This window comes from Polypterus senegalus, chromosome 13, assembly GCF_016835505.1.
Source record: "Polypterus senegalus isolate Bchr_013 chromosome 13, ASM1683550v1, whole genome shotgun sequence".
NCBI lineage: Eukaryota > Metazoa > Chordata > Cladistia > Polypteriformes > Polypteridae > Polypterus > Polypterus senegalus.
In genome coordinates, this window is record NC_053166.1 from 17,795,952 (window position 1) to 17,813,160 (window position 17,209).

The window sequence follows — 17,209 nt, forward strand, 5'->3', positions numbered from 1 at the left end:
GGATTTGATTGCACCGCCTTTTTGTTCTTTATTTTTTTCTTTTAGAGTAAAGCAGTGGAAGTGCAGCAGTCACATTGGTCTGCTCTCGCTCCAAGGTTGGCAGTCTGCCGCCGAATGCATTTTACGTCCCAAAGGTGCACTACTGCATATCCTGTAATGGCAGACAATGGCGTCCCACTCCCTCGAAACTAGAAATCCTCCGTTTTTTTTTTTGGTCAAAATTCAGGGTTGTCCATCTTCGGTATAGCAGGAGCTCCTGCAACGTTTCAGTCCAGACGTCACGTTTCTGTTACCTTAAGGCTTGGATGTGAACAGGCTGCCAGCATGGAGGAGGAGGAGGAGGAGGAGGGTAATGTGGCTGGGCGGGGAAGGATGGTTAATTCCCTCTGCGTGTTCGCTAGTGTCATTTCCAGATTTAACTAATTTTAGGTTTTCTAATGAGCTCTGTGGGAAGAAATTGGAATTCACGCTGTGCTAAGCCTGTCTTTGCTCACAACTGTTACTTTCTTCCCCCTTCACCTCATTGGAATGATTTTTTTTTTTCCTTTCAGTGTTGTATAATTCCTTTAATTTAAGAAGGAGAAGGGATTCAGAATTAAAGTACAGGAGCTCGGTAGGAAATAAACCAGGAAAATAAGAGAAAATAAAACACCAAGGGCACGGTGGCGCAGTGGGTAGCACTGCCGCCTCGCAGTAAGGAGACCTGGGTTCACTTCGTGGAGTTTGGATATTCTCCCCGTGTCTGTGTGGGTTTTCTCCCACAGTCAATAAACATGCAGGTTAGGTGTATTGGCGATCCTAAATTGTCCCTACTGTGTGCTTGGTGTGTGGGTGTGTGCTCTGCCCGGGGTTTGTTTCCTGCCTTGCACCCTGTGCTGGCTGGGTTTGGCTCCAGCAGACCCCCGTGACACTGTGTTTGGATTCAGCGGGTTAGAAAATGGATGGATGAAAACACCAAGGGGTGGCACGGTGGCGCAGTGGGTAGCACTGCTGCCTCGCAGTAAGGAGACCTGGGTTCGCTTCGTGGAGTTTGGATATTCTCCCCGTGTCTGCGTGGGTTTCCTCCCACGGTCCAAAGACATGCAGGTTAGGTGTATTGGTGATCCTAAATTGTGCTTGGTGTGTGTGTGTGTGTGTGTGTGCCCTGCCCGGGGTTTGTTTCCTGCCTTGCACCCTGTGCTGGCTGGGTTTGGCTCCAGCAGACCCCCGTGACCCTGTAGTTAGGATATAACGGATTGGATAACGGATGGATGGACGGATGGATTAAACACCAAAGAGCAGTAGTGAGAAAGAGCCTTTTGCCAAGTTTGGCACTGAGGTGGTGGCACTCAAACCGCATTGCTTTACTTTCTTTCTTTCTTTCTTTCTTTTTTTCTTTCTTTCTTTCTGGCTTTCTATGGGCTATCCTGTCATTTTTCATATGAAGATCAGAGTGATAGGCCAGAAGGCTGGGTTCAAATCTCGGCTGGATTCCCCACCTTGGTCACTATCTATGTGGAGTTTGCAAGTTCTCCTTGTGCCCATGTGGGCATTTCCCCACCATTCTAGTAAAGTGCAGATTCGGTTCATTGGCAACTGTTAACGGTACTTATGTGAATAGGCCCAATGATGGGCCGGCACCCCTTTCATGATTGTCTGCTCAATATTGATAAAGCTGCTGGCACCCGCCTTATCTGAACCCTCATCTTGCCATCAGATGCTGGCAGGCTGAACGGCTGTCTGGTTATCAGTGGGATGGCTTGTCTACCTTGGCCACACATGCTCATGACATGCAGACTGACACAATTAAATAAAGCAGTGCATTACTTTGTGTGTTTGTAGAGCCGGTGCCAGTCTGGGAAGTGTGCCCAACATGTAGTTTTCCTACAAGTGAGAAAGCATGTAAGAACGTTTGGTGGAATAATCAGGTGTCAAAGTGCTGTTTACTCTACAATGGTGCTGCATGATGAAGGAAATTAATGAACAGTGCAGCCCTGTATGTCTGACTGTGTCATGGGCATGGCTGGTGGCATGTATTGCCCATTGTTTGTGACTATGCCAGCCTGCCTTTGCAAAAAATGAATAGGCATCAAGCTGCTATCTAGTTTGTGTCCATTGCCACCTTTAATGTAGTAAATAAATGATTTAATAGTGTTGGTCTGCCCGTCTTTTATAGGCAAAACTGGCACATGCTGAGCAGTGCCTAGACCTTCTGATAATGATGAAGCCTGTATAACTCAATGAGGAAGCCTATACCAGCTTAGGCAGAAATTAGTAGATTTATGACTGGCATTTCATCTACAAACATGCTGCCATTAGCAGTAAATGATTTAATAGAGAAGGTTGGTCTGAGGAATGGCATGGTGGCATAACAGCTACTCAAGCTGCCTCACTGATCCAAGGGGATGGCTTCACTTTGTGTGGCCTTTTTATGCTCTCGATCACATCAGGTTTAGCGCCCGTGTTTATCGAGCGTCTCAGAGTAGGAAAACAGCCCTAACTGGCCCAAAAATCTCACAGTAACTCTTTTAGGAGGAGAAAAGGCATTTTACCAATTTTCCTATTTTATTGAAGTACTTCTAACTTCTAACCCAGATTCAGGAGAGCTTGTGAACTCGCTAGGGAACTCCCAGTAAAATGGTGTTCAGGCAGCGATAAGCACGCTCATCCCAGGAATGGTGGAACATTTTGGAAATGCTGGACAAAAATGAACCCGTCAAAAGATCCGACAGACATGGAATAAAATTCGTAATAAATCTTGTACGTTATGTGATTTGCTCCAACTACATGGAGAAGCCATGCACTGTCAGCCGAAATGAAAGCACTGAGTTATGTGTGAAATGCAGCTTTGCAATGGCGATGTCTCAACCAGCCATTTCTCGAGTTTTGTGCCAAACTTCGAATGCTCTTAGAATATGTGAGGTAATCCGCAGGTTCATACATTTAAAGCAAATTGCATTCAAAATGGTCTCCCCTTTAATCCAGCACAATAACATTAAACAAAACTAATGCACGATGGCATTAAAACAAGCTTTGTTATATGAAAGGTAATATAAGTAAATGTAAAGATTTACATGGAGAAAGTAAAATGTTAGGTTAGAATACACAGTGGGAGGTCTGAAAACTGAAAGTCCACCTTATGAGAAGGATTTAGGAGTCATAGTGGACTCGACACTATCAACTGCCAGGCAGTGTTCAGAAGCCATTAAGAAGGCTAACAAAATGTCAGGTTATATAGCGCCTTGATGTGTGGAGTACAAGTCACAGGAGGTTCTGCTCAAGCTTTATAACGCACTGGTGAGGCCTCATCTGGAGTCCTGTGGGCAGTTTTGGCCTCCAGGCTACAAAAAGGACATAGCAGTACTAGAGAAGGTCAAGAGATGAGTGACTAGGCTGATTCCGGGGATATAGGGATTGAATTATGAGAAAAGATTAAAAGAGACATGACTTGGGTGTTTAAAATTATAAAGGGAATTAGTACAACAGATCGAGATGGTGACTTTAAAATGAGATTATTAAGAACATGGGGATTACACAATGAAAGTAAAAATGTTAGGTTTGAATAAAAAGTTGGAAGTCTGAAGATAAGATTGAGAAGAACTTAGGAGTCGTAGTGGACTCGACACTATCAATTTCGAGACAGTGTTCAGAAGTCATTAAGAAGGCTAACAGAATGTCAGGTTATATAGCACCTTGATGTGTGGAGTACAAGTCACAGGAGGTTCTGCTTAACCTTTATAATGCACTGGTGAGGTCTCATCTGGAGTACTGGGTGCACTGAGAAGGACCAGGGAGTCATAATGGACTGGTCACTATGTGTAGGCAGAGGACAGAAGTGAGCAAAAATGCTAACAGGATGTTAGGTTAAATAGCACCATGAAGTGTGGAGTACATTTCAAGAGAGTTTGTCTTTAAGTAAATGTAAAGTATTACATGTAGGAGCTACAAATGTTAAGTTTAAATACACAATGGGAGGTCTGAAAATCAAAAGGCCACCTTATGAGAAGAATTTAGGAGTCATAGTGGACTCTGAGCTATCGACTGCCAGGCAGTGATCAGAAGCCATTAAGAAGGCTAACAGAATGTCAGGTTATATAGCGCCTTGATGTGTGGAGTACAAGTCACAGGAGGTTAGACAGAGATAGATAGATATGAAAGGCACTATATGATAGATAGATAGATATGAAAGGCAATATATTATAGATAGATATGAAAGGCACTATATGATAGATAGATAGATAGATAGATAGATAGATATGAAAGGCACTATATGATAGATAGATAGATAGATAGATAGATAGATAGATAGATACTATATAACTCATAGATAGATAGATAGATAGATATGAAAGGCAATATATGATAGATAGATAGATAGATAGATATGAAAGGCAATATATGATAGATAGATAGATAGAAAGAAATTTGGCTTTTTATAGAAGCTATTTATATTAATAAATAAATAAATACATATTATGATCTGAACACACACCAGAATGACTAAAAGGGAAAAAAACTAAAAAGAAAGAAAAAATTAAAAACTTGATACCCCCAGACCCATTGAGGTGCTATACAGGTGTATTGCTGTTGGTATAAAAGAGTATTTCTTGGCACACTTCTGCTGAATAATTAATTTGTCTGAAAGCCCTCAGTGTTGGTGTGTCACAGAGAGGCTGTGCAGCGTTGTTCATAATGGCACTCAGTTTGGTTTTAATTCTCTCCATCCCTATGACCTCCAGGAGATCCAGAGTGTGCCACATAACTGAGCCTGCTCTTTCAATTAGCTCGTTGATTCAGTGGGCCTCTGTTGAAGTCATGTTACCTGCCCAGCATGCCACAGCATAGAACATCGCACTGACCATCACAGAGTTGTAGAAGATGTGAAGGAAGTCACTTCCCACATTAAACACAATCTTCTTTGCCGTTTCTTGTATAGTTCCTCTGTGTTACCAGGCCATCCAGACCAGTCACTGGTGTGGAACCCAAGACCTTGTATTAGTGGGCCACCTTCACATCCATTTCCTGTATAGTGACTGACTGATATGGTGTACTGGAAGTCAATAAGCAGTTTCTTTGTTTTGCTGATGTTAAGTTGCAGACAATTCTCGTTTCACCAAGAAACAAAGTTCTCCTTTGTCTCATCCGCTTTACTGATACAACCCTTAAGTGCAGAATCATCTAGCACACTGGTGAGGCCATACCTGGAGTACAGTGTTCAGTTTTGGTCTCCATGCCAGAACGAAAGACATCACAGCACTAGAGAAAGTCCAAACTTTTCAAAATACCGGTTCTAAAATGGCACTTAATGGATTATGCAGTTTCTCGTAGACCCATTGCTTGACAAATAACCATTTCATTCTGGGATGGGTTCTCTGCTATAAAGTTGGTTCTTTGGGCTTTGTAAAGGCTCCTAATATTTGGACAGATCAATATGACCTGAACTGAGCCAGTTTAGTAGTGGGGAGAAACATTTGATGAATATTTAAAAATTGTGCATCCTTGAATTAACACACTATATATATATATATATATATATATATATATATATATATATATATAACTTTATATGTTCTAAATACATTATAGAAGAAGTTAAATAATCTGATATTCAAACATAAGTTTCAGTAATGCAATATTACAAAATTTAAAATTTACAAACTACAAATGATGCCATAGATCACTGAAGCAGTTAGAATACCATGGAAAAATATGGAAAATAGTAACATAACAAAATGAGGGTTGGGGTCCCAGAGCGTACCCCTTTTTATTTTGTTGTCCGACATACAATAAAGATATAGCACTGACATGTTGAACAAAAGGTTTGTCGTTTTACCCGAAAATAAAATACATTTCGGAGATTCCGAGCTCCATTCTCCTCAGGAGCGGAATACACACACATACACATCCATCCATCCATTTTCTAACCCGCTGAATCCGAATACAGGGTCACGGGGGTCTGCTGGAGCCAATCCCAGCCAACACAGGGCACAAGGCAGGAACCAATCCTGGGCAGGGTGCCAACCCACCGCAGCACACATACACAATAAGGGCTAATTTAGTATCACCAGTCTCTTTAGAGTCTGAGAGGAAAACAGACCACCGAGAGGAAAGCCATCTAGATGAAGCAGAAACCTTGACAGCCTTTAAGAATTATCAGGATGAGATTTTCAGACAGTTTAGCTAAACAAAGGAGCCTTTTGGATTGAATGGCTTTCTCTTGTTGGTCAAATTTCTTACCCAGGAGAACATGGAAACTCCACACAGGGAGTGCCAGAGTGTGACCCTGGTCTCCATAATGCAAGGCAGCTCCCCTACAAATGTGTCACCATATTGCCCTTAATAATTATTCTTAGTGATAACAGTTGGACTGTAATTATTATTTTATTATTATTAAACAATTTCACAATGCAGATCTGCTCGTCTTTCATGGGCGTATGCAGCACATTTGTTGTTTATGCTGTCATCAACGGATTTCTAAGCGCCAACTAATCTGCAGCTATTCAGCGTAAAAAAAAAATACCTGATTATTTAATAGCGTAAATCAGCCTGCACCTCTCTGGCACAGATCACCCAGAGCTTGCCAGTTTGCTGCCATGCCATCCTGCACATCAGATTATCAGGCTGTATAGCCACCTAGTCGCCTTCTTTAACGACTTGCGCTGCCTCAGGTAGCTCCCGGGTGTTTGTGCCAAGAGGTCAGACCATGTCTTGGCTCCACGACTGGCAGTGTGTGAGGCAGATGCCACTCTGTGTGGTTCTCTGTTTTGCTTTTCTAGGGCCGAGTCTGTGTGTGTGTGTGTGCGTGTCACGTCGGCGTGGCTATGAAAGACGAAGCCCGATGTGCATAAAGTTAGCCGCTTCAATATGTCAGCTCGTCAGTGAAGCTAATTGGTTTGGGATTTGGGAAAGCGGCAATGGAAAAGCGCCGACTTTCTTTTTTTTTTACAGCTAGTAATTATACACCGGCGCATTATACGAGCGTGTGAAGGATGTTACACAAAACAAATAGACAGCACACTTCCAAATATTACCACGTGGGTACAGCCACAACGCCAGTTGTCTCAAGCGCTTCTTTTCTACAGTAGGCGCTCCCGTTCATTTCCGATACCATTCCAGCCGAATTCCTCTTTTAAGAATCCGACGCGCTTCAGACATGAATGGTGTGTTTTTGTTTCCTGCTTTCTCTTTTGTCCTCGTTTCTGAGCAGCGTTGCAGGTGTGCTGATTAACGGAGCATCTTGAAAGATTGATTGGATTGTGGCTCTCGGAGACGCTCCTCCGTCTCTTTGTCCCTGATAGCCTCTTAACAATATGATGATTCATTTCCATTGGCTCGCTCCGCAGATTAATCTGAAATCAAATACGTTATTATTTCTTTTTTATGCTTTTGAAGTCATCTTACTCCTGGGCTCCAGCATAATTGAACACCCTCCATCCGTTTTACAAACCCGTTATTTCTTTTTCAGAACAGAGTCGCGACGTGGCAACTTGTATACCAGGAGGAGCACAGCAGGTGCAAGGCAGGAATCAGCCTAGTAGGTGCCACACTAAAACACACATCGTGATTCTTCACACTGAAGCTGCTTGTAGGCAGTGGGGGAATCCATGGGAGAGAACATGTAAAAACCAAACAAGGGTTCAAGCACTGAAAAGCAATTATGTTCTTCTTGTTTGAAACTATACCTCCAGTGTTCAAACAGAATCAGACCAAGTATGTCATTCTGCAGCCTGGCACCTCCACCCTGGAGCTTCAGGTTGGTTGAGTTGACTCCAATGGGTGCCATAAGGCGCACACCACCAGAAAATCCACCCATTATACAATGGTAAAGGTAAGGCTTACCTGACTGAAATAATGCCAGTAGGGTCCAGCTGCAGACCTCCAGTGCCCCACTCCATTGAAGAGGTTGTTGGTTTGCATTACACGATACACCTGGTTACACTGTGGTTAAGGGAGAGGAGTTACCCGACTCAAATAATGGCGGTTGTCCATTAAGTCAGCTCTGCCTACTTGCAGCTCCATGGTGGAGGCTCCGGGCTGCGGAGATACGGGACTCCAATCAGAAGACAGCAGCAGTGTTGTAAAGCAGGAGGTGTTAGTCCATCATGAGGACATGAACTCACACTTGGCCAGTTTACGTTTGCCAGTGAAGCACAAAGCCAGTGTTTGGGTCGTGCCAGAATACCCACTCAAACATGCTAAAAACATACAAGCTCCTTGACTGGGAAACAGTTAAAACACTATGACTTTCTAAAGTGTTTCTCATTTCATTCAAGCTCATCCATCCATTTTTCTGCACTCTTAAAAATAAAGGTGCCAGAGTGTTTCTTTAGAGTGATGACATAGGGGAACCATTTTGGTTGTCAAAAGACCCATCAACATGAAGGTTCCAGAAGGAGCCTTAATTTATTTAGATCTGTAACAGGCTCCTTAACAGCAAATAACCATGAATACTGTAGATGATTTGTGAAATACCAAAGTGTCATGAGTGTAAAAGGACCCTCGCTGCATACATCTAGCAACAAGTCCAGGTTTTCTTAATCTGTTAGCGTCCTGTTGACCACAATACATTAAAGATTTTTTTATTTTCTACAAATTAGTACATTTTTCAAAGCACAAAGAATGGAATGGTGCCTGGTCAAGCAATGGAGCTAAGAGGAGCCACACAGCTCAGTAAAGAACTATATAGTGCCATTAAAGAACCAGCAGTTTTAAGAGTGTAGTACTCCGTTCTGAGTAGGAGAGCATGGTGGTGCAGTGTTTAGCGCTGCTGCCTTACTGCTCCAAATCTGAGGCTTACCGGCGACATTGCACCTGATCAGTGGGTTTTAGCAGCCTGGAAACTCGATCAGAGTTCTCTTTAAGTGTTGTGTCTGCAAATCTGCTCACGGGGCTGCTTTATAGTCAACTATTTGAATTCGACAGATTTTCCTGTCTCCTTAGCCAGTATGCAATCACCTAAGCAGCATGTCCCTCTTAGGTTGCTACACACACACACACACGTATATACACTCACCTAAAGGATTATTAGGAACACCTGTTCAATTTCTCATGAATGCAATTATCTAATCAACCAATCACATGGCAGTTGCTTCAATGCATTTAGGGGTGTGGTCCTGGTCAAGACAATCTCCTGAACTCCAAACTGAATGTCAGAATGCAAAGAAAGGTGATTTAAGCAATTTTGAGCGTGGAATGGTTGTTGGTGCCAGACGGGCCGGTCTGAGTATTTCGCAATCTGCTCAGTTACTGGGATTTTCACGCACAAACCATTTTTTAGGTTTACAAAGAATGGTGTGAAAAGGGAAAAACATCCAGTATGCGGCAGTCCTGTCGGCGAAAATGCCTTGTTGATGCTAGAGGTCAGAGGAGAATGGGCCGACTGATTCAAGCTGATAGAAGAGCAACTTTGACTGAAATAACCACTCGTTACAACCGAGGTATGCAGCAAAGCATTTGTGAAGCCACAACACACACAACCTTGAGGCGGATGGGCTACAACAGCAGAAGACCCCACCGGGTACCACTCATCTCCACTACAAATAGGAAAAAGAGGCTACAATTTGCATGAGCTCACCAAAATTGGACAGTTGAAGACTGGAAAAATGTTGCCTGGTCTGATGAGTCTCGATTTCTGTTGAGACATTCAAATGGTAGAGTCAGAATTTGGAGTAAACAGAATGAGAACATGGATCCATCATGCCTTGTTACCACTGTGCAGGCTGGTGATGGTGGTGTAATGGTGTGGGGGATGTTTTCTTGGAACACTTTAGGCCCCTTAGTGCCAATTGGGCATCGTTTAAATGCCATGGGCTACCTGAGCATTGTTTCTGACCATGTCCATCCCTTCATGACCACCATGTACCCATCCTCTGATGGCTACTTCCAGCAGGATAATGCACCATGTCACAAAGCTCGAATCATTTCAAATTGGTTTCTTGAACATGACAATGAGTTCACTGTACTAAAATGGCCCCCACAGTCACCAGATCTCAACACAATAGAGCATCTTTGGGATGTGGTGGAACGGGAGCTTCGTGCCCTGGATGTGCATCCCACAAATCTCCATCAACTGCAAGATGCTATCCTATCAATATGGGCCAACATTTCTAAAGAATGCTTTCAGCACCTTGTTGAATCAATGCCACGTAGAATGAAGGCAGTTCTGAAGGCGAAAGGGGGTCAAACACCGTATTAGTATGGTGGTCCTAATAATCCTTTAGGTGAGTGTATATATATATATATATCTTATATATAAACGTCTATGCATGGAAGTGTGTGTGTCTGTCCGGCCTGGAAGTGTGAGGCTACAGTTTGAAGCTCAAAGAGCCGGCAAAGCAGCCCCAAGTTAATGAATCGGAAAAAGAAAGAAGTATGAGGCCAGAGCATGAAGCTGAAAGAGAAAGTGACTCCATTTCCAAAGTAAAACCGCCGAGGAAAGACAAACGAGGGAGAAACTCGCTTAGCCGTTGATAGACAAGGGGGGCGAGCACGTCTGCAAAACAAAACCTCTTACTCTGTATTTCAATTTTTTTTCTGACAATTTCAATAGTTTCTAGGAGCCTAGGATTTTTATGGAACAGGCTTACACAGCTAGTATATATATATATATATATATATATATATATATATATATATATATATATATATATATATATATATATATATATATATATATATATATATATATATATATCTTTCCATTTTCTAAGCCATTTAATCCTGAGCAGGGTCGTGGGCTGCCAGGCAGGAGCAATCCATGGATGGGGCACCAGTCCATTGCAGGGTGAACACACTCACACACCACATACACACATACACACATCAGTCCACCCAGCCTGCACATCTTTCGGCGGTGGGAGGAAAATGGAGGACCCAGGGGAATCCCACAGAGACACGGACAGGAAATCAGTCAGAACCTGGGATGCTAACCCTGGTCTCCATACTATGAGGCAGCAGCAGTGCTACTACTGTGCCACCATGCCTCCATACACACACACATGAATAAATATATACTGCCATGCACCGACTTAAGACTCTGTTTGAGGCCGGTCATTTGGCCATATGTCATCACAAAGTGTACGGGTCAATTCAATTGAGGTCCGGTACAGAGTAGCACAAACCCATATTCAAGTCCCAGTGGTGCCACTCAGCCCTCTCAAACCGCTCCTCAGTTCTTATCATGCCATTCACTCGCAGTCCTGCGCAGCTGTTTGGAAGTGGCACACAGCTGGGACCACACTTATCATTCATGTGCTGGTGCTGTGCCGTGATCTTGCTATACTTTATGGGGAGACCCCCCCCCACGCACACACACACACATCCCCCCACTTCCTGCTCATCATTCACATGTTGGTGCTTTTTGGTATTCCTTACATTATGGGGAAAACACCTGCTCATCAATAAAAAAATAAATAAATATGAATGGCCTCAACTCGCTGGCTCTAAATTGGTGGGTATGTATCTGTGTGTTGTCAAAGACAATCATGAAGCCAGTTTCAGGTTGAGGAGTATACCTTTATTTTCACGCACGTGGAGTCAGCAGCAGTTACCGTGAAGGTGAAGACTGAAATGCTGCTGCTGATTACACTTGTTAAGCACGCAGTTAATTACAGGAGTACATGTTTAGTGGGCGTTTCTCATGTCCTTGCAATTTACTGATAAATGGACCCTTGGAGTCAGAACGTCTGCCACTCTTGCTTAAACTGGTTCTTATCACTGGTTAACCTTACACATCCCAGTACTGGGTGTCAGAGATCAAAAGTCTTTAATGAAATGTTTTGTAAGAGTGGGGAGCTTAGGGCAAACGCTAATACTAAAAAGTTTATAATAATCACTAATATAATCAAACAGTTAACTGTAAAAATCATCTCTGACATGCTGCCCCCCCCACTATCTTTTGTTCTGCTGGAACGACAGCAGCCAGTAGACGTGTATCGTAAGCAGCTGATTCAGGCAGGCCTACGTGAGCTGTAGGAGAGAAAACTAAGGGGGCTTTGTCTGGTTGTAAAGGAGTAGTTGGCGTTCGCAGCAGCATGTTGATTAAAACACTTGGAGAGCAGATGTCAGTCTAGGACTTTAATATGAAGATGTCTGTGTACGTATATGTGTGGACTACAGAACAGTAAAACTGTTATTAATACTCAAATTACACACAAAAGAAAAACAGATGACATGTTGCAAATTCTTAAGCAAGTATCATTAGTCGATAATTTGCAATACTGACATTGGTCACTAGATGCCACTATTGTTACTAAAGGCACTACTGTGTAGCATTTTTAATAATAATAATAATAATAGTAATAATAATGTGTGTTGTTTATATAGTGCCTTTCCCATGCTCAAGCATTTTAAAGGGTTAGTGAAAATACAAACCTAACTGTTATAAACATTATTAGAAAATTATATATTCTGAGTTTATTAGGGCGGGACGGTGGCGCAGTGGTAGCGCTGCTGCCTCGCAGTTAGGAGACCTGGGTTCGCTTCCCTGCGTGGAGTTTGCATGTTGTATGTGTGGGTTTCCTCCCACAGTCCAAAGGTGGATTGGCGATCCTAAATTGTGCTTGGTGTGTGCCCTGTGGTGGGTTGGCGCCCTGCCCAGGAATTGTTCCTGCCTTGCGCCCTGTGTTGGCTGGGATTGGCTCCAGCAGACCCCCGTGACCCTGTGGTTAGGATATAGCAGGTTGGATAATGGATGGATGGATGGATAATGTCTTTTAACGACTGCAGAGATGGCTAAAGTTCTCGAATAGTAACATTACCTTCCAATTCTTTGCTTTAACAATGAGATTACTCACAGTCTTTAAAATAAACATATATATATATTTAAACAGTTTTACTACAAACAAGAACAGAACTTGCATTGCTTTGTATGACACACACTATTTATTCCTAAAGAACTCACTTTGAACAGACACTGAGAACAAGCACACTTTTTTCTTTTCTGCTACCCACAGTGCTTTGCTCCATGGAAGTCCGTCCCCCTGGTGATTTCACTCCACCTTTCAGACATTAGCATTTCACAGTTCAAGTGATAAGGTAACATAACCAAAGTCAAGAGGTGTTTACCATGATGTTGGTGACAGGTGACATAAAGGCTGGCAAGGTATTTCTGATAACAATACTGTAATTATTACGACAATAAATCCTGCTTTTATCCAAACCAGGCAAAAAGAAAGGAGATCAGTAAACCAGTCAGCACTCAGTCCTAATGTCCAGTCAGGGGCACAAACTAGATCAGCTGTCCAGAGGATTTTATAGGCCAGGTCAGATATATTGTGAGAAGAATACCGGAGCAGCATTTCTGTCCTCACGCCTTGCAGGGGCATCTCTGGGCTACCAAGAGCATCTCCAGGGCCATTTGACTTTGCAGAGTCATTTTGCAGATCCTCAGCTGAGAATGTTTGAAGGGTGTAATCAAATATAAGTTGTGGTGCACTGGACAGGTCATTTACACAAGCCCTGGCTGCAGGCCCTGAAATGTGGGGCAGATAAATGTCCTTACTGTAGGCCATCACTGATAGATAGGAGTCATCTGAGGAGCTGAAATGGAGGCCCAGCAGGAGACGGATCAGGGCCTGAATGAAAGTCACATCAGGTAGCTCATAGGCCAAGTAGCACACTCCACACCAGTGGCCACAGTCCAAGTGGATGTTGTCAGGTGCCTCAGGTTTTTTAGGATGGTCTAGTTAGGTACTACAGTATCTTAACAGACATTCAGCGTCCAAATGTTCATTATAAGTCTGTAACAAAATAATTATCTGTAAAATATTCCTGCACATTAAAATAATGAATTGCTATTGCCAGTTAAACACTACTTAATTATAAATATGCTTTCATTTTTCTGTTTAATTACATTACAGTTTTTCTCTGTGAAAGTACTGTATATGGCTAATTTATGGTTTTCTAACGTGATGCTTTCAAAGTGCAGAATGCAGTGTCTCGCTCTCAGCTGGTTAAGTGGATAACGGCTCCCCCAAGTGGAAAGTTCCAGGCATTTTGAGGTCTTGTCAGATGGCTGATGAATTGGTACAGCTGTGGTCAGAGCCGGTCAATCCATTAGATGCCCTAGACGGCTGTATAGGAGGCCATCATCTGAGGGTCACAATTTATGAAAGATTAGGGACGTACCCTCCGCACGCCAAGGGGAGCCCTCAAAGTGGTCAAACTCTGATGATATCGAGTGGGTGCTGCTACCCACCGGGCACTGTTTATAAAAGTATGCACACTCCATTCACCAAGGATGGCACGCTCCTTAAAGTCTGCGGAGTATGCACAAAGGGCCGACTACCCGCTATGGACAACAAGGGGGTGCTATCCATTGACCCTGCCTAGGGCTGCAAATGGTCTTCGACTGTCACTGGCTGTGGCAGCTATATAATATAGAGAAATATTTCAGACAACATTAAAAATCTAAAAGAAATAAATAGTTAAAAGGATTATACTTTATTTGTCCTAAGGGGTGAATTAAGCTTTTTAAAGAAACTAAATAAATCCACCTTAATAAAAGGATAAGTTTTCCGTGTGTCTGTGTATATGTGTGCCCATCCGGGTGCTATGTCTCTGTCATTCCAACAAATGGTGCATCACAAATATTTGTAATAATGAAATGCATTGCATTTGTCATTTCAACAAATGGTGCTTCACAAACATTAACACTGCTTTTATGAATCCCATACCAACTGGCATATAACAGAGACATACACATTGCATTTGTCATTCCAACAGATGGCACATCACAAAACATTAACGCTGGTTTTATGGATCCCATAACAAATGGCATACTGTATAACAAAGAGATATGCATTGCATTTGTCATTTCAACAGATGGTGCTTCACAAACATTAACACTGCTTTTATGAATCCCATACCAACTGGCATATAACAGAGACATACACATTGCATTTGTCATTCCAACAGATGGCACATCACCAACATTATTGCTAGTTTTATGCATCCCATAACAAATGGCATACTGTATAACAAAGAGATATGCATTGCCTTTGTCATTTCAGCAGATGGTGAATGATAAACATTTCTAGTAATGCTTTTTATTGCTACTGTACATGTTTGAGATGCACCATCTGTTGGAATGACAAATGCAGTGTATGTTGTTACTACATGCATTACAAACTATATTGCAACAGATGGTGCTGAGGTGCGCGTTGATTACTTAGATTTCAACCCGTCTTCTACGCGTAGCTCAGCTAGTAAATACACATAAAAACACAATAGTGTATTAGCATAAATAATACAATGTTTAATGAAATATGGTCTTTAGTGTATAGAAGCTGGACACAGACAGATCAAGAAAAAATGAATGTTTAGAACTACAGACACATCTCGGGTTCCTTATATATACACCACCTTTAAAGGCTCTCAGATATATTTTCATTTTAAATGTTTCAGAGGGACAGCCTAGCAGCACTGTGAGCGTCCGAGCATCAAAACCCGACATATGAATCTCAAAGTTCCACGACGGTGTGTGACGTCTGCATTTGTTTTCCTGTTTTTCACACATCTTACTGGGTATCCATTGATTATGTTGTGTTGTTCATCTCCTGAATGTTATTAAGGTGTCACTCACATGTCTAATGTCTGTTAAATGTCTGTTAAGGTTGCAGTGTGTGTGTTTAGTTGAGTCGGGCAGCACAGAGTTTGAAACGGCCAAGGTACAGAAACATGCTGGATGAGCAAAAACAGCCGAGTTCCATTTCGTATTTAACCTCACAATCGCAAAACTGGTTATTTTGCCCCTTGTGACCGGGGTGTAGTGTATCATGGGAGTATTAAGTTGTGAAGTCTGCGTCGTGAGACGTATCTTATGTGAATTAGGGGTATCATCTGATGCCTAGTAAGTACGGCGCTTGTGCAAAAATGCATTTTGCTTTAGGCGCTGAGCCCTGATGAGAAGTATTGACTGATAGCGCCATTGTTGTGAACTTCTTACTTGCATATCTTAAGTATAATACTGCATGTGTGTGAGTTGGGGTTGGACTGGTTCCTGGTCCAGCGCTGGTTCCTGCTTTGCGCCCAGCACTGCCAGGATAGCCCACATCCTCCGGGATTGTGAATTTGATTAAGTGAGGTTCAAGAAGCATACAACAATTGTGTGTGCGTGTGTGTGTGTGTGTGTGTAGAGTAAATTGTCACTGTTGAAGGTGCCAAGCACAACTAACTCTGTAGTGGGGTCATCTCAGAAACAGGAGGACACAGTCTGGTTCAATTCAGCCAAGAAAAGGTGGAGATGCAGTACTTGGATAAAATGCACCTGCTTCTTAATTCTGCGCGGACCGAATGCTTTTGACAGCCAGTAGTAATTGTTCTGTGGGTTGTTTTGTTCTTTTTTTTTTTTTTTTGTCTTCCTCTAAAGCAATGAACCTGCTAGGACTGAACTGGCAGCTACAGCCGGCTGACGGTCACATCATCAACAATGGATTGAGTACAGGGTTACCAGGCAACAGTGATGTGGCAACAGTGCCATCTGGAGGCAGAGGTAATGCTGGCTAGAAATGAATGAGCGAATGAATGGCTTTCTCGCTTTGTGTTGTCTGTCCTGCATGCGGCCCTGCTGTATGACCACAAAGGCGATGGCAATGGCAAAGCTGCTTATCGGCAAAATGAAACTCCTGAGTGGGCCTCTTCTTTTGGGGGATGGTTTTGGGGGGGAAAGGGGGGGTTTCTCTGTGCATGAAGAGAATGCCAGCCTGTGTGCTGAGAAGGAATATTCAGTGAATATCTGAAGAAATCGGGAGTGGTCTCCCCTCAGCTTTCTCGTATACTCAGATATGGGGATGGATATTTGAGGAGTAAGCCGTTAGACAATGATTCAACTTTAATATCATGTACATTAAAGAACCATCAACAAGAAATCAAATCAAATTGATAATATATTGAACAATTATTATAAAAGTAAAGTTGAATAAAGTGAACTCTGCTGCTGCATGAATTAAAGGTAAAGTACCACTTCCAGTTAGTGGAAATAGCCCAAAAGTTTATAGAAATCTACGTTTTATACCTAATAATTGTATGCAAAATTTGGTTAACCTAAGTGAAAGCGGACTCAAGTTACCGTGTTTACACACACAGACCCACAGACAGACATAATTCCAAAAATGATATTTTCAGTCTAAAACGTTAAGATTCACTAACATCTTGAAATTGAATATTTGGAGGATTCCAGTACTTTTCCTGCAGTTTGTATACGAGAAAGTCAGGGAGGTCTAAAGATTCA

At 42.5% G+C, this 17,209-nt stretch overlaps 1 protein-coding gene across 3 annotated transcripts in view; it reads left to right on the forward strand.

Moving 5' to 3' along the window:
• Positions 1-17,209, forward strand: part of LOC120542238 (teneurin-2-like) — a 1,685,504-nt gene that overhangs the window by 1,313,052 nt on the left and 355,243 nt on the right. For all 3 annotated transcript variants that reach the window (XM_039774544.1, XM_039774546.1, XM_039774547.1), the window contains one exon: positions 16,349-16,471. In XM_039774544.1, coding sequence (XP_039630478.1) covers positions 16,349-16,471 — 123 coding nt within the window. The remainder of the gene's footprint in view (positions 1-16,348; positions 16,472-17,209) is intronic.